The sequence below is a fragment of the Globicephala melas genome, chromosome 5 (genome assembly GCF_963455315.2).
Source record: "Globicephala melas chromosome 5, mGloMel1.2, whole genome shotgun sequence".
In the NCBI taxonomy this organism is placed as follows: domain Eukaryota; kingdom Metazoa; phylum Chordata; class Mammalia; order Artiodactyla; family Delphinidae; genus Globicephala; species Globicephala melas.
The window spans coordinates 16,539,501-16,566,149 of NC_083318.1; the positions used below are offsets into that span (position 1 = coordinate 16,539,501).

The 26,649-nt window shown below is 39.6% G+C and overlaps 1 protein-coding gene and 1 long non-coding RNA gene across 3 annotated transcripts in view; one reads left to right on the forward strand and one right to left on the reverse strand.

Annotated features, from left to right (window-relative positions):
* Positions 1 to 5,740, reverse strand: part of FAT4 (FAT atypical cadherin 4) — a 171,610-nt gene extending 165,870 nt beyond the window's left edge. The window contains exon 1 of the mRNA XM_060298962.1: positions 566 to 5,740. Within this exon, the coding sequence (XP_060154945.1) occupies positions 566 to 5,740 (5,175 nt within the window). The remainder of the gene's footprint in view (positions 1 to 565) is intronic.
* LOC132597333 (uncharacterized) overlaps positions 4,448 to 26,649 on the forward strand; it is a 378,699-nt gene continuing 356,497 nt past the window's right edge. For both annotated transcript variants that reach the window (XR_009563923.1, XR_009563922.1), the window contains exons 1-2: positions 4,448 to 4,775; positions 26,414 to 26,493. This is a non-coding gene — a long non-coding RNA (uncharacterized lncRNA). The remainder of the gene's footprint in view (positions 4,776 to 26,413; positions 26,494 to 26,649) is intronic.

The window sequence follows — 26,649 nt, forward strand, 5'->3', positions numbered from 1 at the left end:
ATCTCCCCAAACTTGGCCCAGCACATTGAAATTAGTCACTGTCTACAAAGAAACTGCCAAGACTGCTGAGGATGTGAAAGTTAATACCGTCCTGATGTAAACTGTCAGTCCACAGCCACTCCCCCTTGAAAGCCATGCTATAATGCTGATTTCTACCAAAGCTCTTCATTTTGGAATACGGATTTCTTAAGTCTGAAATTGCTCATTCTCTGGTAGACTTCCTTACTGTGAGGTGTTTAGTTTAGTGCGGTGATGTAACTTAGATAAATGAATATTTTTTTTTGTACTTCTGAAATGGCTAAAGAGCTCTCATTAGCCTTACACATATCATGGTGTGAGATGAAATATAAGGTAAAAACTGTCCATTGTTTGGTTTTGATCAGGATTGAGGCTAAATTGCATGTAATTCTTGTTAGTCTGTGTGACAGAACATTTTTATATGCTCCTGTCAGTAAAATGAACAATCAACAGTAAAGGTAAATTACTATAGAAAGTAAATATAAAGAGAACAATCTTCCTAAAAAACACATCAACAAATAATCATAAGGGATGACAAAATCATTACCTCTGCTCTCTGTGTTCTGGGAAAAGCAGTTGATTTTTCTATGGCATAAACATCCACCAGGTAAAGACAGGCTCCTTGTTCGCGGTCCAGAATGGCTGCAGTCTGAATTATGCCAGTTTGTCGTCCAATAGTAAAGAGACGTCCCACAGTTTTTTCTTCACAACGGACTGAAACAATATAATACTCCACGGGGGCTTCAGATCCTCTAGGGCTAGCTGCTTCTATTGATATCACATTGGTGCCAATGGGTTCTCCTTCCTTCAAAATAGTGATATATTTGGGTTGTGTAAAAACAGGTCCATCAAGGCCCTGAAGAATGACGGTCAATTCAGTGGTTGATTTCCTCCTTTCAGGGCCAAGGTCTGTTGCTGAGACTATGAGATTATAGATCAGCTGAGAAGGCACCAGCGCTGAAGCCACTCTCAAGTCTCCACTATAACGATCCACAATGAAGGTGTCTGTGTCCCCATTGATGATCTCGTACTCCACCTCTCCATTCGCCCCTTCATCTGGGTCGGCAGCCATAATTGTTGTCAGAACAGAACCAATCACAGCTGAAGGGTCGGCAGCCAGGGCATTTTGTGATATAAACATTGGAACATTGTCATTGAGGTCTGTAACCAAAATGGTCACGTTTTTCAAAGCATACCGTCTAGTTTCAATAGGCACAGCTTGATCATTGGCTTTTACAGTTAACTCAAAGAGATTAGCAAATTCCCGATCTATTTCGGCATTTGTATAGATAGTACCTTTGACTTCATCTATGCCAAAGTGGTTGCCCCTTGGCATCTGTTGGATGATCGTATAGCAGAGTTGCCCATTAATGTCTGCATCAGGGTCATGGGCAGTCACTGAAATGACAGACGTTCCAATGGGAATGTTCTCAACAATAGACTTGAAAATATCCCCAGGAGGGAAGCTAGGAGGATTGTCATTAAAGTCTCTCACATGTATAACCACTGACATTGTAGATGAACGAGGAGGCCTTCCTTGGTCTTTTGCTGTTATATTTAATTTGTACAAAGACTGTGTTTCAAAGTCCAATTTTTTGGCAAGAAAAATACTCCCAGTGTTTGGGCTAATGCTGAAAGTTCCATGATTGTTAGTCCCAGTAATACTGTAATGTAAGTCAGCATTGTCACCTGAATCTGAATCAGTTGCAGTAACAGAGGACACGAGTTCACCAATTCTCATGTTTTCCAAAACATCAACAAATAGTGTTGATTTAGGGAAAGAAGGGGTATTGTCATTTTCATCTAAAATATCAATATTTAAGGTACAAGTCGAATTGAGGGAAACTGCCCCTGAATCCACTGCTTGAATTACAAGGGAATAGGCAGCTGTTGCTTCATAGTCTAATTTGCCAATAAGTGTCACCTGACCAGAGGTACTGTCTATAGCAAACTGTCTTTCTTCATTTCCTTTTATTACAGAATAATGAATAAGTCCATTATTACCTTCATCAACATCTGAGGCAGATACTCTTAAGACTTGTGTCAGGTTGGCTGCTGACTCTGATATTGTCGCTTGGTAAAAGTCTTTTAAAAACTTGGGAGCATTATCGTTTATGTCCTTCATGTAAACATGTACTGTGGCCTGATCCTTGAGAGGCTGAGGGAGCCCCTGATCTGTTGCAGTGACTGTAAAGCTAAACACTGCAGTCCCTCTCCGCCTCATAAGAGACTCCCTGTCAAACTGATGAGTATTTGTAATTTCCCCACTAATTGCATGCAGCTCAAAATCTGGCTGCACCATTTCAAAAGAATACCTTACTTCTCCATTTGGCCCGAAGTCTTTATCTATAGCACTTACTTTGCCCACAAACGACCCAGCTCTCTGTTCTTCCTCAAAGTAAAATGTGTAATTGGTACTGTTAAAAAGAGGTCTGTTATCATTTACATCTTCTAAAATTACAGTAACATTCACAGTAGCACTAAGGGGTTCCACTGCTCTGTCAGAAGCAACAACCAGTAAAACATATCTGTCTTGAAGTTCACGGTCCAGTTCACTTTTTATATACAATTGACCATCTGGGAATATGCCAAAAGCATCCCCTGTATTGCCTTCAGCAATGCTGTATGCAATTTCACCATTTGCTCCTGAATCCTTATCAAAAGCTTGCACTTTAAAGAATCGAGAATTCACAGGTTCTGACTCAGAAAGGGTGACCTCATAAGAAAGTTGGTCAAACACTGGTGGGTTGTCATTTACATCATGGACATAAACTGTTAAGATGAAACTAGAGGAGAGCTGAGGAACACCCACATCAGATGCCAAGATCTCTATCTGGTAGGAACCAGCGTGAACATCCAGGGGTCCTAGCAGACTAATATTACCATTCCTTTCATTGATAGTAAAGAGGTTCTTGGGGTTTTGCTTCAGGCTATAGAGTACCATGCCATTGACACCTTCATCAGGGTCCACAGCTTTGGCTTGGAAAATGCTGTGACCTGCCTGCCAGTTCTCTACCACATTCACACTCTCTACTGCCTGAAGGAAATGGGGAGAGTTGTCATTTAAATCCTTAACTGTTATGTTAACCATAGTGTCTCCAGTCACTGTGCCCCCACTGGCTACTACTTTCAGCTGATAAAAGGATTGCTCTTCTCTGTCAATCACACTTGCTGTGGTAAGCTGCCCAGTGACCTGGTTGATAGCAAACATACCTTTCTGATCCCCAGTAGTAATGAGATAACTGATGTTGGAATTGAGATCCATGGTGGATGCAGACACACTACCCACATGATATCCCAGAGCCACATTCTCAAAGACCACGAAGCTGTAGGCAGCCTGGCTGAATACAGGTGGGTTGTCTTGAGTGTCCAATACAGTGATGGTTACTATTGCCTGGTTTGGAGACTGTAAATTGCCACCATCGGTAGCCACTATTTGCAACTGGTAAGCAGTTTTTTCTTCTCTGTCTAGGGCCATTCTTGTAGAAATAACCCCACTCTGAGCATTGACCTGAAACCGAGACCTGTCCCCAGCTGATATACTATATTTGACAGTTCCATTGAGACCCAGGTCTGGGTCAGTGGCAGACACTGTGGTGATGTAGCTACCTCCAGGCTCATTCTCCTGAATATGAGCAAAGTACTGGACTGGGTAGAACACAGGGCTGTTGTCATTAATATCCAGGAGGCTCACATTGATTCGAGCCATTGATGACTGGGGAGGGGAGCCCAGATCTGTGGCCAGAACCAACAGGGAGTAGAAAGCTTGCTCTTCTCTGTCCAAGGAGGAGATAGTACTCAACCTCCCCGACACAGGATGCAGGCGGAAGGACCTCTGGTCAGTCTCAGACTCTTGGAGGGAGAAACGCACTGTCCCATTGTCACCCAGGTCCCCATCAGTTGCCCCAAGCACCAGTAGTTCAGTCCCTGTTGGGGCATTCTCAACCACAGACACCTCATATCCTTCCAGCTGGGTAAATACTGGCTTTTCATCATTCACATCCAGGAGGGTGACTACAAGCTGGGCATAGGAAACCTTGGGGTGAACCCCCTGGTCCCGAGCACTGATATTCAGTACAATCTGGGAAGCGAGTTCACGGTCCAAGCCCCCAGCAAACCCAGTGGTCACCAGGCCGCTGTGTTCACTGATGTGGAACCAACCTAGTCCGTTCCCAGAGACAATGCTGTAACGCAGATTAGCATTGAGACCAGAGTCGCCGTCAGTGGCAGACACTCCACTCACATAGCTTCCTGGGGGCGCCTCCTCGCTCAGGTTCACTCTGTACACTTGTTGGGCAAAGACGGGAGGGTGGTCATTGATGTCATTGACGAAAATCACCAAGCTCGCCACAGAAGAGCGCGCCTGAACCGCTGCGCCAGGGGGCGCCCCGTAGTTATCAGAGACAGAAACTGTTAGGTTGTAAGAAGGGATGCGCTCCCGGTCCAGGGCGCTGGCTACTTTGATGAGGCTCAGGTTCGGCACTTTGCTGCTCTGCACCTCAAAGTGGCGCTGCTCGTTGCCCCCAAGAATCTGCACAGAGATGTTCCCGTTGGCCGCGGGGGAGTCTGCGTCCGTCACGGTGAGCAGAGCCACCACAGTGCCCACCTGAGCATTCTCATCTACCGAGGCGTAGCGTGAGGTGGCAGGGAAGTAGCGGAATTTCACCACAGGGTCGTTGTCGTTGACGTCCAGCAGCTGAATCAGCGCCTCGGCGCGCCCAGTGAGGGAAGGCACGCCTCGGTCCATAGCCTGCACGGTAAGCGAGTACTGGCGCCGGGCCTCGAAGTCCAGGGGCTCCCGCACCGTGATAAGCCCAGTTTCGGGGTCCATTTGGAAGGGGGTCCCCTCGTCCTGCAGCCGGTAGCGGATATCCGCGTTGGTGCCCTCGTCCGCGTCCGCTGCCGCCACCTGGAGGACGCTGGAGCCCACCGCCGCGTCCTCAGGCACCCCCGCCTGGTAGTGGGAACTACCAAAAACTGGGGGGTTGTCGTTAATGTCCTGCACAGTTACGTTTACCTGAAGGTAGCCCCGCCGCTTCGGCTCTCCCTTGTCCTCCACTTCCACCAGTAGTTGGTACTGCGGCGTGACCTCGCGGTCCAGCCCGCCCTTGGACACCAGATGCAGGAACGCGCCCTCGCCACTCGGGTTCAGGGTGATGTCCAGGCGGAAGCGACCCGCCTCGTTGCCCTGGACGATGCGATAGGACCGGTGGTCCACACCATTGGAGCCGATGTCTGAGTCGGTGGCCGTATCTAAGATGACTTGCCGCCCGCTGCTACTGTCCTCCTTGAAAGTGACCACAATCGAGGGTTCAGGGAAGACCGGGGCGTTGTCATTGAGGTCCCGCACCAACACTCGCACTTCGGTGGGGTAGGTGGGTGAGCTGGAAAGAACCACCAGGTTGATCACGTCGCTGGGTAGGCTCTCGCGGTCGATGGTGGCAGTGGTGTACAGGGCCCCGGTGCTACTGTTTATGGCAAACAGGGCGTGGCTTTCGCTGAGTCGGTAGGTGAAGCCTGGGCGCGTCTGGATGGTACCCACCAGCGTGCCGGGAGGTTGCTCCTCCAGCACCTCAAACACCTGGCGCTGCTCGGCCCCGCTGACCCGGGCCGGCTGCGGTAGCAGTGACAGCAGCCAAAAGACGCGAAGGAGCTGAAATAATGATAAAGTGGGCAGCGGGAGCCACGGGCGGCCAGGAGCCCTGTCTGCTGCCAAGTCCATGGTCCTGGCTCCCTGGAACGGTGTGATAAAGAGAAGGAAGAGGTGAGGCAAAAAAGAGTGATAATGACAGGGATCAAGTAGGCACCAGCAAACATGCAGCCGATGTATCTGTCTGGGAGCTCTGCTATTTCAAAGAACCTCCAGTCCAGCAGAAGCAAGTCGCATCAGCAAAAGGCTCCAGGTAGCCATCTGGACGCTTAGCGCGGGAGAGATGCCTTGAGGAAAAGCGGCAGGGCATCCCTCGGGGCACTCCTGTTTGTTGACGAGTCCCCAGAAAAGTTTCTCAAACCTCCTATATTTTCCCCCTTCACTTTGTTCTCGAATCCAGAAAGTCTGAGCGTTTTCGGCTGGGTGGATGTGAGTTGGGAGAGGTTGCCTGTACTTAAGGTATATGAGGAATCATTGCAAACAATTGTCTTCAGAAACTTTAGAACTTACCCAAGGCGAAGAAACTGAAGAGGGAAGGACAAACGTCCGTAGCGGTGTGTGGACAGAACAACTGCGCACTGGGGAGGGGGCGATGGGGAACCTGGAGATTATCAAATTGCTTTCCCAAAAGCTGGAGACGAGGGATTTCCTCGAGTCCCCTCTCCTCAAGAACGAGGCTGCAACGCCCCTCCAACAGGGCTGCAGAAGTGGCCGCTGAGGCCCAGGCGGCGGCGTCTGAGCGCGGGCAGCTAGCAAACTGCGTTCCAAGCGCTCGCTTTGGCGCTAGGTTCCGGTACCCGGGAGCGCTCAGCTCCGTCCCTTCTCCTCCAGCAGAAGCCGCCGCCGCCCCTGCTGCGGCTTCGAGCCCTTAGTTGGGCACAGGCAAAATCCAGCGCGCCTCAGCATTTTTTTTTTTTTTTTTACCTCTGCCGGGACGCCTGCCGACCCATTATTTGTACATCCAAATCGAGCGCAGGTCCCGCTTTCTTCTCGGCCTCGCCGGGGTCGGGCAGGAGCAGCGCGCTGTCCCCGAGTCCCCTCCCCTCACCATGCCAGGGGACTCCTTCTCCGGCGGCCCCAGTCAGAAGCCCACTCTAGTGCGCCTCGCCCCTGACCTCGTGCCCTTTGCCTTTGCTTTTATTGTCCCGTGTCAGTTTCACTTTGTAATCCACAAGGCTTTTGGTTTGGGGCGGGGGGGTGGTGGATCCCTCTTTCTCCTTCACCGTTGGCGGTGGAGGCGGGGAAGTCGGCGCTGGGCTCTGGCGGCGCCCGCGGCAGCTCGGGACGGCGGCTGTCAGCGCTCTCCCTCTCGCCTGCCCGGGCTGAAGGTTGTACCGCTGTGGAGCTGGAGCTCCGCGAGCCCCTCTCAACCTCCGGCTGCTCCCTCACACTCTCCCCGCCCCTTCCCCGCCGCACGCGCGCGCGCACACACGCGTACACGCGCACACACACACACACACACACACCGCGTTGTCGAAACACAAACAGAGGGGGAGGGAAGACCGCGAGCTGGAGCAGGACTCAGAAACTTTGCTCGCCACTCATTGATCCCCGCACTTTAGTTTGCCCGGACTCCCCCTAGCTCCCCGTGCTGTCACCTACTGCCCCTCCCTCGCCCCAGCCCCATTGGGCCGGAGCTAAAGCAGCCCCGCCCGGCACTCCTACCGCGAGCGCTCTCCGGCTTCTTCTGCCTCCGACTGGCTTCTCGGGATGCTAATCACTCCAGCCTCTCGGAGGACTGTAGGCTGTGGGGTGTGGGAGCTCGGCGGGTAGGAGGCGCTGAGAAGGGGGTGGGGTGGGGTTTTTTATACCCTTTTTTTTTTTTTCTTTTTGGTCACATCTTGGCCGGCATCTGAGCAATAACAGCAAAAAGCTGCCGCCGAATAGATGGGGGTGGGGTCAGGTTTGCAGATAAATAACTTTAGTGATGGGTTCTGGGGGAAGACCGTTAGGTTGTTATGCTAGTAATAACTCAGGGGTAAGGGGGGGTCGAGGGAAATAAAAGAAAGGCAGGGGGTGAAGGTCTATTAGAGCGGGAAGAAGGATTAAGCAAAGCCTGTCTGGGAATGCAGAGCGCAGATTTGCTTTAACCGTTTCCTGCCCCTTCTCTTTCGATGAGAGGGGAGGGAGTAGCTCTACAGTACGATCCGGCAGTATCCAAACCAAATCTTCCCCATTCCTCCTCTGTCTACAGAGCGAGATAATTGCAGTCCAGATCTAACCCTAAACCTGTCTCCACTTCCAGGTGAGTAGGGGCACCAAGGCCTCGGTACCGACGGCACTTTGGATTTCCTATAGGAAAAGCCAGGGGAACTCTGTTTTGTTTCCTGTCCCAAATGGATCCCAGGTGTCAGTAGCCAAACCTTAGAGTTTCAACAATAACAATGGTAGCCCTTTGGGAAGATGGAGGTCTCTTCCTATTGCAAAGTTTGGAATTTTGATCTCCGTTGGAGTATTTCCCCCTAGACATTTTAAAGCCAAAGGAATCCTGGTGAAGGTTTGTTTCTTTTTGCTTTGGTTTGGTTTTTATCTGGGGAAAAGACAGATATGAGGAAATAGAAATAAATAGAATGAAATTTAAATTTTAAAATTACCCACGTGCCACGCAAGTTACTCAGATTACTGTAGCTAATTTTTGTGGTATTCTTCAAAGAAAAAAAAAAAGGGACTAGGAACCAGGTCAGTATTATTTCCCCTTTAAGGACAACCGTTTAGAAAATAAGAATTTAAGCCAAGTAATGCAAATACAGGGCATGTGTCATACGTTTCAGCCACAGTGACCCCTCCAAATTTAAAACTTCTGAGTTCGGAGATGATTCAGCCATGAGTAAATACTGCCCTCTGCTGTTCTCTGTCCATCTTACATTTTTAGCAGTCTGGTTTCTTGCTTAAAATTAAATGCAGAGACAGAAGGATCTGGTTACAAGGCTAATTCCTCCTTCTTGCCTAGGGATAGTAGCAAAGAAAAAAGATCTTTAGGAATCTCCTAGTGCCTTTCTTTACTTACGGTTAAAAACAAAACAAAACAAAAACCTTTTTTAAGCAATAAGGCAGAGAGCAAATTCAAGTCCTCTGATCCAGACAGCCTGTAGCCCAAAACTGATATATGGAAACATTTGTTTAGGTTAGAATATTTACTTCTGCATTTTCCTCTACTGTAGATACTGATGTATATGGTACATATAATGGGTGAATTGGAAACAGACAAGAAAGTTAAATTTCACCATTTTTGTATTTTTAGGCCTTGAAAACTTGTGAAAGCATTGGAAGCTATTCTTTTAAAAGAGAGATATTTTTAAGCATTTTCTCAAAACTCGTATCTCTGCCAATATATTATAGTCTTTATTTTGATGTAAATTAACACACAAAGATTTGTTGATTAACTAAAGTGAAAGCAGAAATTTTTACAAACCATGGCTATGATGTGTGATTTTAAGAGGGTTTTCTTACTTACTTGTATATTGTTTACTAATGTGCCACAGTTCAGTCATTCAGGTAGGAAACAGTAGAAAGAAAACACTTAGATACTTGTAGGGGATCAGGTACTTTTTTCTGTTTTATTGTTTGTTTGGAAAGCCTGTGGGATCATCTTCTTATTTAGTCTCAATAGTATTAAATTTGCATCACTTATGAGTGAATTTAATATTGGGGAAATGGGTAAAAATCATTTATTTTGTGGAATAGGAAGTGCAATATATATTTTTAAGTAAAAAAACAAGATATGACAAAGTTAAGTAATACAAAAAATGTACATATATTCAGTACATAAAATAATTTTTTGAACATTCTGAATAAAGACTATCAAAAATGATTTAGACAATGGCATGGTTATTCAAATAAATGGACACTTTCCATGATAACTACATTAAAGTAACACATTCGTTTATAGATAAAACCTACACATAAAATTACAATCTATGTACACATAGGTACATAATTTAAGGTATAATATAGAGAATGGTTTTAATAAAAGACAAGAATAAAGCTTTTATTATATTTAATTTTTCTCCCTTGGATTTCAGAAATTCTAGTAATATAATGCATGATAAAATGTAAGGATGCCCCCAACAAAATCAAATCAAATCAAATCAAGACACATTGTAATTATATGTGTGAAAAAGCAAAGTTTATTTTTGCTTTTCCACAAAAAGCTTAATTATTTTAAGAAAAGGGTTATTTAGTGAAAACTTTCAATAAACATAAAATTACATGCTTCTAAGAGAGAAGATATTCATCAATTTTAGTAAACTGTAGGGGAAAATTTTTTTTTTTTATGTCCAAGCATGAAAGAAACTAGAGAACACAGCTCATTTGAAGTTTAGAGCATACATTAAAACAAATAGTTTTTGTAAGAATTTGTTATCCTGGTCTGTATACAATTACCATCATTACTTCATTAAATGTCTGAAATTACTTTCATGTTTTAGACCCTAGGTAAAGAAGCTTAGGTTAATCATACTCTACAATTCATATCACATTAGCAACATCGTCCCAGAAAAGTATTCTCCCGCTGCTTCTTCCTTTCTATTCCTCTCTTCTCCCCTTCCCTCCCTTCTTCCCCTTCCTTTCTCCCTTCTTCCGTTCTTCTCCCTTCTCTCCCTGCTCTTCTCTTCCCCTTCCTTTCCCTCTCTTCCTTCTCCTCTCCTCTCCTTCTTTTTTCCCTTCCCTTCCAATTCCTGCCTTCCCTTCCCCTCCACTCCCCTCCTCTCCCTTCCTCTCCCATCCTTCCCCTCCCGTCCCTCACTTTACTCTTTATTATACTTTGCTCACCTTACCTTATTCTGCTTTCCTCTTTTCTCCTTATCATTCTTCAGTCCTGTTACAGGACTCCCAGAGGCAAACATTCTAATAAGTGGAATGTGTACTTTTTGGTTCCATGCTTTTGCAAAATATGTATTATTTAGTTGTCCTGTATTTTTAATTGAGATAAATGGTTTGGGTTATACTGTGTATGTGTATCATCCTCTTTTGTGTCTTTCTACAAAGAGCTATTTTTAAGGTTTACACATGTTGTTATGTGTTCCTCTAAATTATTGTTTCTGACTTTTGCCTTTTACTGTAAGGCATGTATTCATAACTCTTAACCTGTCTATTTACATGGTTATAGGCATCCAGGTTGCCTCTAACTCCCTGACATCAAAGATTAGTCTGCAATGAACAACATCCTTGTAATTGTCCTCAAAAGGAAATGAATAGTTTAAGGATATGTAGTGGGGAATGGAAGAGGCCTCCATTCCATACCTGAAATGAAGAGCTGATTGTTTGCTAAACAAGAGAGAGTTGTGTTTGTGGGATGCAGTGTTTCTGAACAAGAAGACAACTGATCCTAGGATCGGGAAGCATGGAGTTCAGAGATGGCAAACTTTCAGAAGTAGGAAGGGTTAGATATTGGTTAACTTTTGGATGTGGAATTGAAATTAGTAGACTGTAGTTTTTGCAGATTGGCTAAATTTCATATTTGTGATTACCGATGTGAATTTAACATGATTTGGGATGGGTTTAACACTGGTTCTTATAATTGGCTCTTGGTATCATTGCCACAGGTGGATAGGATTTTTTTGCTAAATGTTTAACTCAGTATTTTAGACTTTCTTATTTCCTGATAAATATATTTAAAGCTATAAATTTCCCTCAAAGTATTAATTAATTAATATTTTGTGGAGTATGAGCCTTACTCCACAAAATATTAATTACAAAATGCTACGTGTAATGATTTCACTTTTATTTAACTTTAAATATTTAGTAACTTATTTTATGGTTTCCTCTGTAGCACAAGATTGTATTTAATATATAAATACATTTCTAAATATGTGTTGAGTAATAAAGAGCCCTCTCTTTCAACAATCCTGCTGTCTTTCACCATCTTCCCTTTGTTACTGTTTCTTCATTGTGTTATAATCAAAGTATCTGTGATACAAAGGGAAGGTGCCTGCCATCTGGTGGCATTTCTTCAAAGAATTCTATCATTCAAACGGCACGGAATACTCATGTGAAGGAATATATGATAGCAATGAAAAGTACTCAATTTGTACTTAATTTGTAAGTGGTTTCCACTTACTTCTGCTTCTCATTCTTCTGCATCTCCTCCTTCTTAAAGGTTGACTGTGAAACATTTTTTAATTGCAAGGTTGCTGAACACATCCCAGATGGAACAGTAACTATGCATGTCTAAGAATTCAGCATGCCGGTGTACCACAGTCATTTTTAACACAAATTCAAAACAAACAAAAAAAAATGTTAAATATCAAGAAACAGAGCAAAACAAAGTATCTGTGAGAAAAAAAAAAGTCTCCAGTTTCTGTCCTCTCTTCTTATCTTAACCCAATCAGTTTTACCCAAAGCGATCCTCAAAAATTTTTCGTATCAAAGTCTCAGTTGATCACTTCCTTCTCCTTGATTAACTTTATTAATTTCCCTTCCAGGATGCCATCCTGCCTCATCTTTTCAGTCTCAGATATTTGACTATGTAGCACCTCAGGGCTCATGGGACAAACTGTCACCGTCCATTCTCTAAACTCTGCCTCTTGGTGATCTCATCTTGTAGCGAGTCTTCAAATAAGTTGATTACACTCAGAAAAGAATGTGAACTGTGCAGTTCATGGGTTCAGTGTTCTGTCCACATCCATTACGCTGTTTGTTAATTATGCTATTCAGATCTTATATATCATTACTGATTTTCTGTTGGCTTCATGTATTGATACTAAAAGAGGCATGGAGGCATGTTAAATCTGCATTGTGATTGCAAATTTAAATCTCCTTATAGTTATGTAGCTATTCTTGTTTTGCATATTCTTGTTTTGCATATTAATATATATTTTATTATATATATTTTATATTTTATTTATTCCTCATTTTATATGTTTATATATTTATAAGTACATATATATAATTTTATATATTCATCATGAATTAAACCTTTTCTAGTTAAGATGTGACTATCTTTATCCCAAATAATGTATTTTCCTTAAAGTCTATTTTTGTCTGTTACAAGTACAGGTAACCAACATTCTTTGGTACTATCATGACAGATTTTTTTTCCTATCCTTTCACCTCGTATTTTCTGTACCCTAATGTTTTAGAAGTCTTTTTGACACAGCATTATATATGAAAATGCATTCACTGATATTTTTTTATCATCATTGCTTCTTAACTGGAGCATTTAGTCTATTTACATTTAGTATAACTACTCACATTCCTGTTTAAATCTCCTATCTAACTTTGTGTGCTGCTATTTTTCTCCAGTTTTATCTTTTTATTTCTGTGCTTCTCTCCTTTTTCTTAAATTAATTAGATATTTCTTTCACTTTCTGCTAATACTTTGGGTGATATATGCTCTGTTTTGGCTATTTTCATTTTACTTCAAGAAATTTAAAAAAAATATTCTTCTCAAAGTCTTAAATAGTTCAATGCCTTAAGGAAAAAGGGCACTTCTTGAACAATAAATTTTTAAATACATTCATTTACTTGTCAATTTACCTCTTAATTTGGTGTTGCTTTTTAATTCTTTATTTAAATTTTAATCTTGCATAACATTTTTATTTTTAAAAAGGCAATAACGTATTTAACACAGTTTGTTGTGTTTTGATCTTTCCTCTATCACAAACATCCTATCCTGGATCTCTTGCGTTCTGCCCGAAATACGTTTTTCTGAGTTTCCTTTGGAATGGAAGCTGTTGGTAGAAACACTTTATAGTGCCCCATTCTTGAAATATTTTTTCTTTAAGAATAAAATTATAAATTCAAAATTAATGAGTCACTTAGCTATAAATTTTTTGTCATATGCCATTCTAGTGCAAATATGAAAAAGGGTATTTAAAGGAAATAAATTAGGGTATTTCTAATACTACACATTGATAGTTTAATTCACATGATTCAGAATCATCACTGTATTTATCAGCACAGTTTAATTATACAGAAGTTTGGCTTTCATTTTTCTGTCAATCTAATTCTTATTCCTTTTTAATCTCTTGATCAAGGTAATCTGTCACTTTTCACTGATTCTTCCTGAAATGCCTCTGTATTTTTGATGTTTTGCAGTTTTGCTTTGCTATGTGTGTAGGTGTAAAATGTTTTTGTAATCTTGCCTGGAAATTGAAGTCTTCATGATGCAAATCATTCTTTCATTATTTCTGAAAAATGTTCAGCCTTTATATTTGTATTTGCAGATATTACTCCTTGTTTTCTTCTCCTTGTTCTTCCTTCTGGAACTTTACTTAGACACATATTAAGACTTCTCACGATATCTTGTATATCTCAATTATCAGTTTAATATCTTCTCTTTTCTTTTCTCTATGCTTAATTTTGAATAATTTTTTCTGACTTGTCATCCAGTTCACTAATTCTGTCTTTAGCTATGTTTAACCTACTTTTAAATTCATCTATTTAATTATAAGTTTAATTACTGAATTCTTATACCTTAACATCTTGATGTGTTTTGAAGTTAGCTATCCCCTTCAGATATTTTCAAGCTTGTTTTTCATTCCTTTGAACATGTTAAACATAGTTTTAGATGTTATTTAGATAGGTATCTGAAGATTCCAGTATCAGGCATATTTAATGTTTATGCTTTCCTTTTTTTTTTTTTGCAGTACGCCGGCCTCTCACTGTTGTGGCCTCTCCCGTTGTGGAGCACAGGCTCCAGACGCACAGGCTCTGCAGCCATGGCTCACAGGTCCAGCCGCTCCGCGGCATGTGGGATCTTCCCAAACCGGGGCACGAACCCGTGTCCCCTGCATCGGCAGGCGGACTCTCAACCACTGCGCCACCAGGGAAGCCCTATGCTTTCCATTTTTATTGCTAGTTTTAGCTCATAGTAAATTGTTTCCTTGTGTGAGTATTTACGTTTGAATATGAACTGGTCTTTTTTTTTTAATAAATTTATTTATTTTTGGCTGCATTGGGTCTTCGTTGCTGTGTGCGGGCTTTCTCTAGTTGCAGCAAGTGGGGGCTACTCTTTGTTGCAGTGTGCGGGCTTCTCATTGTGGTGGCTTCTCCTGTTGTGGAGCACGGGATCTAGGCATGTGGGCTTCAGTAGTTGTGGCATGCAGGGTCAGTAGTTGTGGCTCACAGGCTCTAGAGAGCAGGCTCAATTGTTGTGGTGCATGGGCTTAGTTGCTCCACAACATGTGGGATCTTCCCAGACCAGGGATTGAACCCATGTCCCCTGCTTTGGCAGGCAGATTCTTAACCACTGTGCCACCAGGGAAGTCCCTGAAGTGGTCATTTTAATTGGTAAGTTATTTATGCTATTCCTTGAGGCTTGGGATTGGTGTGCTCTTGTAAAGAAGAGCTGGGTATGCTTCCATTAGGTTCTTGTGAGTTGCTACTAGTCTGCAACAACTACTGTTTTCACTGAAGCTAAGATGGCAACAGCAAAAGAGCAATAACACTTTATGAATCACAAGGTAACACTGCCAAGTAAACCATAAAAAATGCTTTCTCATCATTTTGGAGTTTTATTTAAAGACAGTTTTACCCTCATTTAGATTTTTGTCATGTCATTCTTCTATATGTATGAGAAGGAAACTATAAGCAAAATAAATTGAACAAGGCCATCTTAGATCTTTTTCACATTGAAAATCCAGCTCAAAGTGGTATAGCATTTATTGAAAAAGTGCTCCATTTTGTCTGTGATTTTTTTCTAACCTACTAACACTGCATGTTTGCTATATAGTTGATGATAATTAAGTCACAATTGCTGCCAGGCCTTTAGCAGATATAACATACATCCTAACTGCTAAATATTAAAATAGGACCAAAAACATGTTGAATCTTAGAATAATTAAATATGGTGAATTTACAACTTGAGGGTTTTTTTATGCACCTCCTCAGTAATGTGATTTTGAGTGCTGCCTTGGGGCTTCAACTTCTTAGGGATGGTTTCCCCCTTCTCCACACCTCAGTCTAATCATTGCCAAGGCAATATTATTTTCAATATTTTGGAGAAGGCAGGTTGACTAGGTATACCTGCATAGATAACTAGTTATCTTAGGACTAGTTAACTTAAGACTTATGATTTAGGAGCTCCAACTTTAATAAGAGAAGTTTCCTATTAAACTCCACACCTTCAGAGAAGCCTGGGCTTTTTCTCTTAGCTCTCACACTTTACCACACCTTAAAAGTCAAAGCTCATATTTGTGAAGTTTGGTAAATGTCCTTAAGGCAAAAACTACTTCAATGTTGAGCTTACTTCTATGGCTTCTTATCTAGACTAGATATGATAATTCCTAACTCTAATATCATGTCAGCTTTTTGATCTTTTAAGAAAATATTTTAAAATTTAGTAATTTTAGTAGTTTTTAGTAGTAAATAATAGCCTGGCATATTACCAGAATGGGAAGTCTATCTTCCTTATTTCTTCAAATAGTTTCCTTTATTCATTTGTTTTTTCTCCTTTGAGAAATCTTATCATTTGGTACTTATCCATAAGTCAGGTCTCTTTAGCTTTTCTTGATGTTTTCTGGGAAAATTCCTTAATCTGATGTACCAACTCACTAATTTGGTCTTCAGGTATATCCAATCTACCACTGTTTAATCTTTTGTTCTCTTTACATCAACTCAAAATTTTTCGTACTGACCAAATATTTATACTTCACTCATTTTTAAATGAAATTTAATTCTTGTTTTATATTGACAATAAATGTCTATCCATTAATTGTCTATCTGTGTTGAGGAGGGATCAAAGGTCAGATCTCAGTGTGTGAGTTTAAGACAGGGGCTGGCAAATTTTTTCTGTGAAAGAGAAGATAGTAAATATTTTAGGTTTTGAAAATCAGACAGTCTCTGTCATACCATTTCAACTTCCCCTTATAATGTGACAGCAGCTATAGATATTATGGAAATTATTGGGTATGGCTGTGTTCCAACAAAAATTTATTTACAAAAACAGGAACCAGGCCCAATTTGGCCTGCAGGCTGTCATTTGCTGACCACTGTTTTAGAGCATAAGAGATAAGCCTTGTGCTGAAAACTCCACCAGATGACCATTGCTGGTCATTCCCATTTGTAATCTTTTTTTACATATATATGTACACGTATATAGAGTCAGTATTTTGAATATGATTCAAAATTTCTGTCTGTTTTACAAACACTGCATTTCTTTTCTTTTTACCATCTGACCTTTTGTAATCTTAAATTTTAAACTTTGAGGTATAGTATGATTGGGAAGTGACAATCTCCCTAAATTGTAATCCATGGTCTTAGGGATTTTTAGAGAGTAAGATGGGATATTCAATACCTAAGGGCAGCTCTTCAGAATGCACTTATTTCATGTGAACACTGTTGTCTTGGCTACTGCTGCCAGTGTCTGCAGTGAAGCAGACAATAATAGCCTCAAGGCAACATACAGTAGAGGCAAAAACTATTTTTTTATAAACACTTATCTTTTCTAGTCTCTATAAAAATTTTCTGGCCCTTATTACTTGGTGCTTAGCTTTCTCCTTCCATTTTCCATATCCCCTTTATATAATTTATATATATATATATATATATATATATATAATTATACAATATATATGTTTACCCATCTTTTTCTGGCCAGTGTTCAATTTCCAAAGATTGTGGAACCACCAGTGTATGTAAATAAATCTGAAACTACATCATGGAAACTAAAATCATATTTTTTAACATCACACTTATGGGAGAAACAAAATGAAGGGTTAGCTTTAAAATCCTTCATAATATACTACATGTGAATATGTGAGCAAACCCACTGGAATGGAAATTGCTTACACTATATGTGAGAGTAGGTTTCTGAATACTGTGGCATTTGCCACAAACTAGTAATTACCTACCATAATTTGGAGAAACTGCTCAGTCCAACAACTGTGACAAGCTACTCTTTTGTTGAAATATGCATATCATGGGTTGGTTATCTTTTAATCTTGATTAGGTATAGGTATACAATTTATCTCAAACAAAAATATATTAATATGGGTAATAATTAATGGCTGCATTAAAATACTCTGATGTTGAATTTCATGCTAGAATATAACGAGAATTAAGAAAATAGATACCTCTAATATATATATATATACACATATATATATTTGTCATGGAGAAGAGATAAGTAAAATGATATGATATTCACTCTAGGTTTACTAGACTTGTAACATGTGAAAACATTTGGAAATACAGAACAATTTGAACTGTAACTTCCATCAACAATAGGTGTATGGAGAATTATGAGAGTCCTGCCAGAAGAGTTGATGCTAAGAAAACAATTCTGTTTTGCATTTTTGGATTTTATTTTATTTATATTTTTATACAGCAGGTTCTTATTAGTTATCCACTTTATACATATTAGTGTATATATGTCAATCTCAATCTCCCAATTCATCACACCACCACTACCCCACTGCCACTTTCCCCCCGTGGTGTCCGTACATTTGTTCTCTACATCTGTGTCTGCAAACTGGTTCATCTGTACCATTTTTCTAGGTTCCACATATATGAGTTAATATATGATATTTGTTTTTCTCTTTCTGACTTATTTCACTCTGTATGACAGTCTCTAGATCCATCCACGTCTCTACGAATGACCCAATTTCATTCCTTTTTATGGCTGAGTAATATTCCATTGTATATATGTACCACCACTTCTTTATCCATTCGTCTGTCAATGGGCATTTAGGTTGCTTCCATGACCTGGCTATTGTAAATAGTGCTATAATAAACATTGGGGTGCATGTGTCTTTTTGAAATATGGTTTTCTCTGGGTATATGCTCAGTAGTGGGATTGTTGCATCATATGGTAGTTCTATTTTTACTTTGTTAAGGAACCTCCATACTGTTCTCCATAGTGGCTGTATCAATTTACATTCCCACCAACAGTGCAAGAGCGTCCCCTTTTCTCCACACCCTTTCCAGCATTTGTTGTTTGTAGATTTTCTGATGATGCCCATTCTAACTGGTGTGAAGTGATACCTCATTGTAGTTTTGATTTGCATTTCTCTAATAATTAGTGATGTTGAACAGATTTTCATGTGCTTCTTGGCCATCTGTATGTCTTCTTTGTAGAAATGTCTATTTAGGTCTTCTGCCCATTTTTGGATTGGGTTGTTTGTTATTTTAATATTGAGCTACATGAGTTGTTTATATATTTTGGAGGTTAATCTTTTGTGCGTTGATTCACTTGCAAACATTTTCTCCAATTCTGAGGGTTGTCTTTTCATCTTGGTTGTAGTTTCCTTTGCTTTGCAAAAGCTTTTAAGTTTCATTAGGTCCAATTTGTTTATTTTTGTTTTTATTTCCATTACCCTAGGAGGTGGATCAAAAAAGATCTTGCTGTGATTTATGTCAGAGAGTGTTCTTCCTATGTTTTCCTCCAAGAGATTTATAGTGTGCAAGCTTACATTTAGGTCTCTAATCCATTTTGAGTTTATTTTTGTGTATGGTGTTAAGGAGTGTTCTAATTTCATTCTTTTACAGGTAGCTGTCCAGTTTTCCCAGCACCACTTACTGAAGAGGCTGTCTTTTCTCCATTGTATGTCCTTGCCTACTTTGTCATAGATTAGTTGACCATAGGTGCATCGGTTTATCTCTGGGCTTTCTATCCTGTTCCATTGATCTATATTTCTGTTTTTGTGCCAGTACCATATTGTCTTGATTATTGTAGCTTTGTAGTATAGTCTGAAGTCAGGGAGTCTGATTCCTCCAGCTCCGTTTTTTTCCCTTAAGACTGCTTTGGCTATTCAGGGTCTTTTGTGTCTCCATACAAATTTTAAGATTTTTTGTTCTAGTTCTGTAAAAAATGCCATTGGTAATTTGATAGGGGTTGCATTGAATCTGTAGATTGCTTTGGGTAGTATAGTCATTTTCACAATGTTGATTCTTCCCATCCAAGAGCATGGTATATCTCTCCATCTATTTGTATCATCTTTAATTTCTTTCATCAGTGTCTTATAGTTTTCTGCATACAGGTCTTTTGTCTCCCTAGGTAGGTTTATTCCTAGGTATTTTATTCTTTTTGTTGCAGTGGTAAATGGGAATGTTTCCTTAATTTCTCTTTCAGATTTTTCACCATTAGTGTATAGGAATGCAAGAGATTTCCGTGCATTAATTTTGTATCCTGCAACTTTACCAAATTCATTGATTAGCTCTAGTAGTTTTCTAGAATCTAGTAGATTCTAGTAGAATCTTTAGGATTCTCTATGTATAGTATCATGTCATCTGCAAACAGTGACAGTTTTACTTCTTCTTTTCCAATTTGTATTCCTTTTATTTCTTTTTCACTGATTGCCGTGGCTAGGACTTCCAAAACTATGTTGAATAATAGTGGCGAGAGTGGACATCCTTGTCTTGTTCCTGATTTTAGAGGAAAGGCTTTCAGTTTTTCACCATTGAGAATGATGTTTGCTGTGGGTTTGTAATATGTGGCCTTTATTTTGTTGAGGTAGGTTCCCTCTATGCTGACTTTCTGGAGAGTTTTCAATCATAAACCGGTGTTGAATTTTTTCAAAAGCTTTTTCTGCATCTATTGAGATGATCATATGGTTTTTATTGTTCAATTTGTTAATATGATGTATCACATTGATTGATTTGCATATATTGAAGAATCCTTGCATCCCTGGGATAAATCCCACTTTATCATGGTGTATGATCCTTTTAATGTGTTGTTGGATTCTGTTTTCTAGTATTTTGTTGAGGATTTTTGCATCTATATTCATCAGTGATATTGGTCTGTAATTTTCTTTTTTTGTAGTATCTTTGTCTGATTTTGGTATCAGGGTGATGGTGGCCTCATAGAATGAGTTTGGGAGTGCTCTTTCCTCTGCAGTTTTTTGGAAGAGTTTGAGAAGGATGGGTGATAAATGTTTGATAGAATTCACCTGTGATGCTATCTGGTCCTGGACTTTGTTTGTTGGAAGATTTTTAATCACAGTTTCAATTTCATTACTTGTGATTGGTCTGTTCATATTTTCTATTTCTTCCTGGTTCAGTCTTGGAAAGTTATACCTTTCTAAGAATTTGTCCATTTCTTCCAGGTTGTCCATTTTATTGGCATAGAGTTGCTTGTAATAGTCTCTTAGGATGCTTTGTAATTCTGCTGTGTCCGTTGTAACTTCTCCTTTTTCATTTCTAATTTTATTGATTTGAGTTCTCTCCCTCTTTTTCTTGATGAGTCTGTCTAATGGTTTATCAATTTTGTTTATCTTCTCAGAGAACTAGCTTTTAGTTTTATTGATCTTTGCTATTGTTTTCTTTGTTTCCATTTCATTTATTTCTGCTTTGAACTTTATGATTTCTTTCCTTCTACTAACTTTGGGTGTTGTTTGTTCTTCTTTCTCTAGTTCCTTTAGATGTAAGGTTAGATTGTTTATTTGAGATTTTTCTTGTTTCTTGAGGTAGGCTTGTATTACTATAAACTTCCCTCTTAGAACTGCTTTTGCTGCATCCCATATGTTTTGGATCATCGTGATTTCATTGTCATTTGTCTCTAGGTATTTTTTGAGTTCCTCTTTGATTTATTCAGTGATATCTTGGTTATTTAGTAATGTATTCTTTACTCTCCATGTGTTTCTGTTTTTTATGTTTTTTTCCCTGTAATTGATTTCTAATCTCATAGTATTGTGGTCAGAAAAGATGCTTAATATGATTTCAATATTGCTAAATTTACTGAGGCTTGATTGTGACCCAAGATGTGATCTATCCTGGAGAATGTTCCATGCGCACTTGAGAAGAAAGTGTAATCTTTTGTTTTTGCATGGAATGTCCTATGAATATCAATTAAATCTATCTGGTCTATTGTGTCATTTAAAACTTGTGTTTCCTTATTAATTTTCTGTTTGGTTGATCTGTCCATTGGTGCAAATGAGGTGTTAAAGTCCCCCACTATTATTGTGTTACTGTCGATTTCCTCTTTTATAGCTGTTAGCAGTTGCCTTATGTATTGAGGTGCTCCTATGTTGGGTGCACATATATTTATAATTGTTATATCTTCTTCTTGGATTGATCCCTTGATCATTATGTAGTATCCTTCCTTGTCTTTGTAACATTCTTTGTTTTAAAGGCTATTTTGTCTGATATGAGTATTGCTACTCCAGCTTTCTTTTGATTTCCATTTGCATGGGATATCTTTTTCCATCCCCTCACTTTCAGTCCGTATGTGTCCCTAGGTCTGAAGTGGGTCTCTTATAGACAGCATATATATGGGTCTTGTTTTTGTATCCATTCAGTGAGCCTGTGTCTTTTGGTTGAAGCATTTAATCCATTCATGTTTAAGGTAATTATAGATATGCATTTTCCTATTACCATTTTCTTAATTTTTATATGTTTGTTTTTGTAGGTCCTTTTCTTCTCTTATGTTTCCCACTTAGAGAAGTTCCTTTAACATTTGTTGTAGAGCTATTGTGGTGGTGCTGAATTCTCTTAGCTTTTGCTTGTCTGTAAAGCTTTTGATTTCTCTGTTGAATCTGAATGAGATCCTTGCCAGGTAGAGTAATCTTGGTTGTAGGTTCTTCTCTTTCATCACTTTAAGTATATCATGCCACTCCCTCTGGCTTGTACAGTTTCTACTGAGAAATCAGTTGTTAACCTTATGGGAGCTCCCTTGTATATTATTTGTCATATTTCCCTTGTTGCTTTCAATAATTTTTCATTGTCTTTAATTTTTGTTAATTTGATTACTATGTGTCTCAGCATGTTTCTCCTTGGGTTTATCCTGCCTGGGACTCCATGCTCCTGGCCTTGGGTGACTATTTCCTTTCCCATGTTAGGGAAGTTTTCAACTATAATCTCTTCAAATATTTTCTCGGGTCCTTCCTCTCTCTCTTCTCCTTCTGGGACCCCCATAATGTGAATGTTGTTGCGTTTAATGTTGTCCCAGAGGTCTCTTAAGCTGTCTTCATTTCTTTTCATTCTTTTTTCTTTATTCTGTTCTATGGCAGGGAATTACACCATTCTGTCTTCCAGGTCATTTATCCGTTCTTCTGCCTCAGTTATTCTGCTATTGATTCCTTCTAGTGTATTTTTCATTTCAGTTATTGTATTGTTCATCTCTTTGTTTGTTCTTTAATTTTTCTAGGTCTTTCTTAAACATTTCTTGCATCTTCTCGATCTTTGCCTCCATTCTTTTTCCAAGGTCTTGGATCATCTTCACTATCATTATTGTGAATTCTTTTTCTGGAAGGTTGCCTATCTCTACTTCATTTAGTTGTTTTTCTGAGGTTTTATCTTGTTCCTTCATCTGGTACATAGCCCTCTGCCTTTTCATCTTGTCTATCTGTGAATATGGTTTTTGTTCCACAGGTTGCGGGATTATAGTTCTTCTTGCTTCTGCTGTCTGCCCTCTGGTGGATGAGGCTATTTAAGAGGCTTCTGAAAGTTTCCTGATGGGAGGGACTGGTGGTGGGTAGAGCTGGGTGTTGCTCTTGTGGGAAGAGCTCAGTAAAACTTTAATCTGCTTGGCTGCTGATGGGTGTGGCTGGATTCCCTCCTTCTTGGTTGTTTGGCCTGTGGCAACCCAACACTGGAGCCTACCCGTGCTCTTTGGTGGGGCTAATGGCAGACTCTGGGAGTGCTCATGCCTAGGAGTACTTCCCAGAACTTCTGCTGCCAATGTCCTTGTCCTCGTAGTGAGCCACAGCCACCCCCTGCCTCTGCAGGAGACCCTCCAGCACTAGCAGGTAGGTCTGGTTCAGTCTCCTATGGGGTCACTGCTCCTTCCCCTGGGTCCTGATGCACACACTACTTTGTGTGTGCCCTCAAAGGGTGGAGTCTCTGTTTCCCCCAGCCCTGTTGAAGTCTTGCAATCAAATCCCACTAGCCTTCAAAGTCTGATTCTCTAGGAATTTCTCCTCCCATTGCCAGACTCCCAGGTTGGGAAGCCTGACGTGGGGCTCAGAACCTTCACTCCAGTGGGTGGACTTCTGTGGTGTAAGTGTTCTCCAGTTTGTGAGTCATCCTCCCAGCAGTTATGGGATTTGATTTTATTGTGATTGTGCCCCTCCTACCATCTCATTATGGTTTCTCCTTTGTCTTTGGATGTGAGGTATCTTTTTTGGTGAGTTCCAGTGTCTTCCTGTCGATGATTTTTCAGCAGTTAGTTGTGATTCTGGTGCTCTTGAAAAAGGGAGTCGAAAACAAATAATCTTGACCCACAGCTAACATTTTATCTTTTTTCTATTTTAACTTTATTTGAGATGATGAAATATAGACTACTATAAGATACCTTTATTTTGTGTTATTGCCTAATGAGCATTTCCTTGCCATTGTAATAATTTTTTGTAAATATTGTTTTATTAGATGGATACTATTTGTAATATGAATAGGCCAAAAATTATTAATTGTTCCTTCAATGTTGACCTTCAGGATTTTTCCAGCTTATTTTGCTGTTAAATGCATGCTTTGATAATTATCCGTCACTCCTCCAAACAAAATTTATTGAAAAGTAACTGTGTCAGGTACTTTAAAAGCTACAGAGGGAAGACAATAATGAATAAAACAGACACAGCTTCTGCCATGTTTAGTCAAATTGCAGAAATTTTTTAAATAATTTAAACTTTTAAGGACCTTTATTACTTATTGCCAAGTCACATTCCATAAATAATGTATCAATTTATAATTGAAACCAAAGTATATCAGAGTTCTCCTCCCAGCAAAACAAAGAAACAAATACATTTGAATATAACATGTCTTAAATCCTGGTCTCTTTACAGGGGATTAAAAACGTGTCTTCTTTCAACATGTATTTCTATTTTATTTTTCATATATGAGCTATTTGTTTTCCTTTTTTTAAAAGAAATTATTCATGTTTGTTGTCGATTTAATCAATTGGGGTCTCAGATCTAATTTTTTGGTTGTTGCTGATATTGTTAATCAATTTGTTCTCCTTTATAAACACCTACCTTTGTTTTAAATTTTTAATTCTTTCCTTTATCCAGAGACTATTCATAAAACTTTAATTCTAGTTTCCTCTTTCTGCTCTTCCTTCTACTTCTTTGTCCTAATTATGTTGTATCAATTGGCATAATGCCACTGGAGCAGAGCAGATAAATAATTTTCTTTTCTCTGAATCTAGCATCATGTCTGAAATTCAGGAAGTATTCAACAGAAGTCTGCTCAATTTCATCCCAGATAGGATACCTAAAATTTTTAAAATATATATAATTTTAAAAAGCAGTAATAAGTGTTTTGAACTCTACAGTTTAAAACATTGTTTTCTAAAATGTGGTAAAGGGTGGTACTCACAGATGATTCCAGGGGGCTCAGAAGAGGGTATTGAAAAGAGTAAAAAACAGGAGACATTAAAAAAAAAAATCAAAACACTATGGTGAGTGTTGTGGCTTGACATTCACCTTCCATTCAAACCTTCCAGCCTACCTCTAGTGTGCATTTCTAGAGGCTTTTCTTCAGACACCTTCTCATCCACGGTTCTTCATGCAATGGTCCTCTATTTAAATGCAAGCACTTGGAATTTGTTAGGCAAACATGGGCAGAGACCATCTTCATTTTACTTTAGCCCTTTCTCTGCCAGCTAGCACAGTCGTGGATGCAGTTCCACAGTGGTGTGCAAGTGTCCAGTCTATGTGTGTAGAGAACCAACAATTGTATCATTTGCTGTTGCCACAAATTCCTAACCCTTGAATTGCAGCTACTATGGTGTGTTGGTGAAGTTAATTATTCCAATGGGGACCTCCTGTTTTTCTACCTTGCTGATTGTGGCAGAAGTCACAGTGCCCACAGTGGGGCTTTTCTGTTTCTATCACCATGCCCCCAACAATTCTGAAAGCACCTACTTCCCTAAATGTTCTTGAAACAGCTGGACTGCCTAACAGTTCCTGCAACTGGATGTTGGCTGATACAATCACAAGTGATAAAAATTATTCCACTTTCGTTTCTCTTTCAAGTAAAGGAGAAATTCTATGGTTAGAATCAGAATGTTTACCTCCTCTTTAACATCACATATCTTCCTTTTGGATAGAGAGTGTTCTAAGTGAATAGACACATGACAAGCATAATTGATGGAGATTTGATTAACATGGTACTGTTTGAACACAATATAGAGTCTCCTTAATTAAAGAAGATTAAAATCTAAAATGAGTCAGAAGTAGTGTGCACAATATAATTGGAATAAAGAAAAATCTCAGGACTTGGCATATACTAGAAAACAAAGGAAAAATAACAGAGGATCGAAGTAGTACTTAAGCATTTTGATATTTTATGGTACTCAAAGCTCTTATTAAAAGAAAGGGTGCATTATCTGTACTATTTAGCTGGAATATTCCAGATGTCTCTAGTCTTTATAAACATATCACAACATCTTAATCTTTGTTTATTTGAATTGCTCCTTGGTCATGTCTCTTTTTCATTCCATTCTTAATCACTGAGTCTGTGATTAAAAATGGCAAACATGTGTTTTGAGAGAAACTAAGCTGTGATTTCGGTTGTGGGTAGTAATTTCAGAGTGGCAGACATATTAACCCCTTCCTCTCCACCCTACTCATGAACTTATAACAAGACTCAAGGAAATAGTAAACACAAAAGAAACAAGCAAAGCATAGAAAAATGAACTACTTTTCAGTTCAAATACTTTGTATGGTTATACCAAGGAGAGGTTTCTGAAAGAACAAACAAAAGTGACAGTTTAATATTTACAAAATAATGTTCAGCTAAAATAACACAGACAATCACAGATAGGATATTATTGTGGTTAAGACTTAATTTTTGCTCTTCAAGAAAGATCAGTTTTAGAATCTGACAATCACTGGATCCAATCCTACTGACTCTGCTTCTTCCTCTCTACAGGGTCAACCGTAAGTCGTTTCAGCATTCCACAATTGACTTCTCCATTTGTAAAATGAGAGAAATCAGCTCACGTGGTAACTGTAAGTTGATTATCATCTATCCGAGCAAGAGACATACCTCAATTTAATTAGAAAAAGTTCTAGATAAAAGTTAAATACTGTTAATCATACCTATACTGAGGGAAAGTTGAAAATATAATTTTAATTTTCATGGAAGAGAAACAGTTTTATTCATTT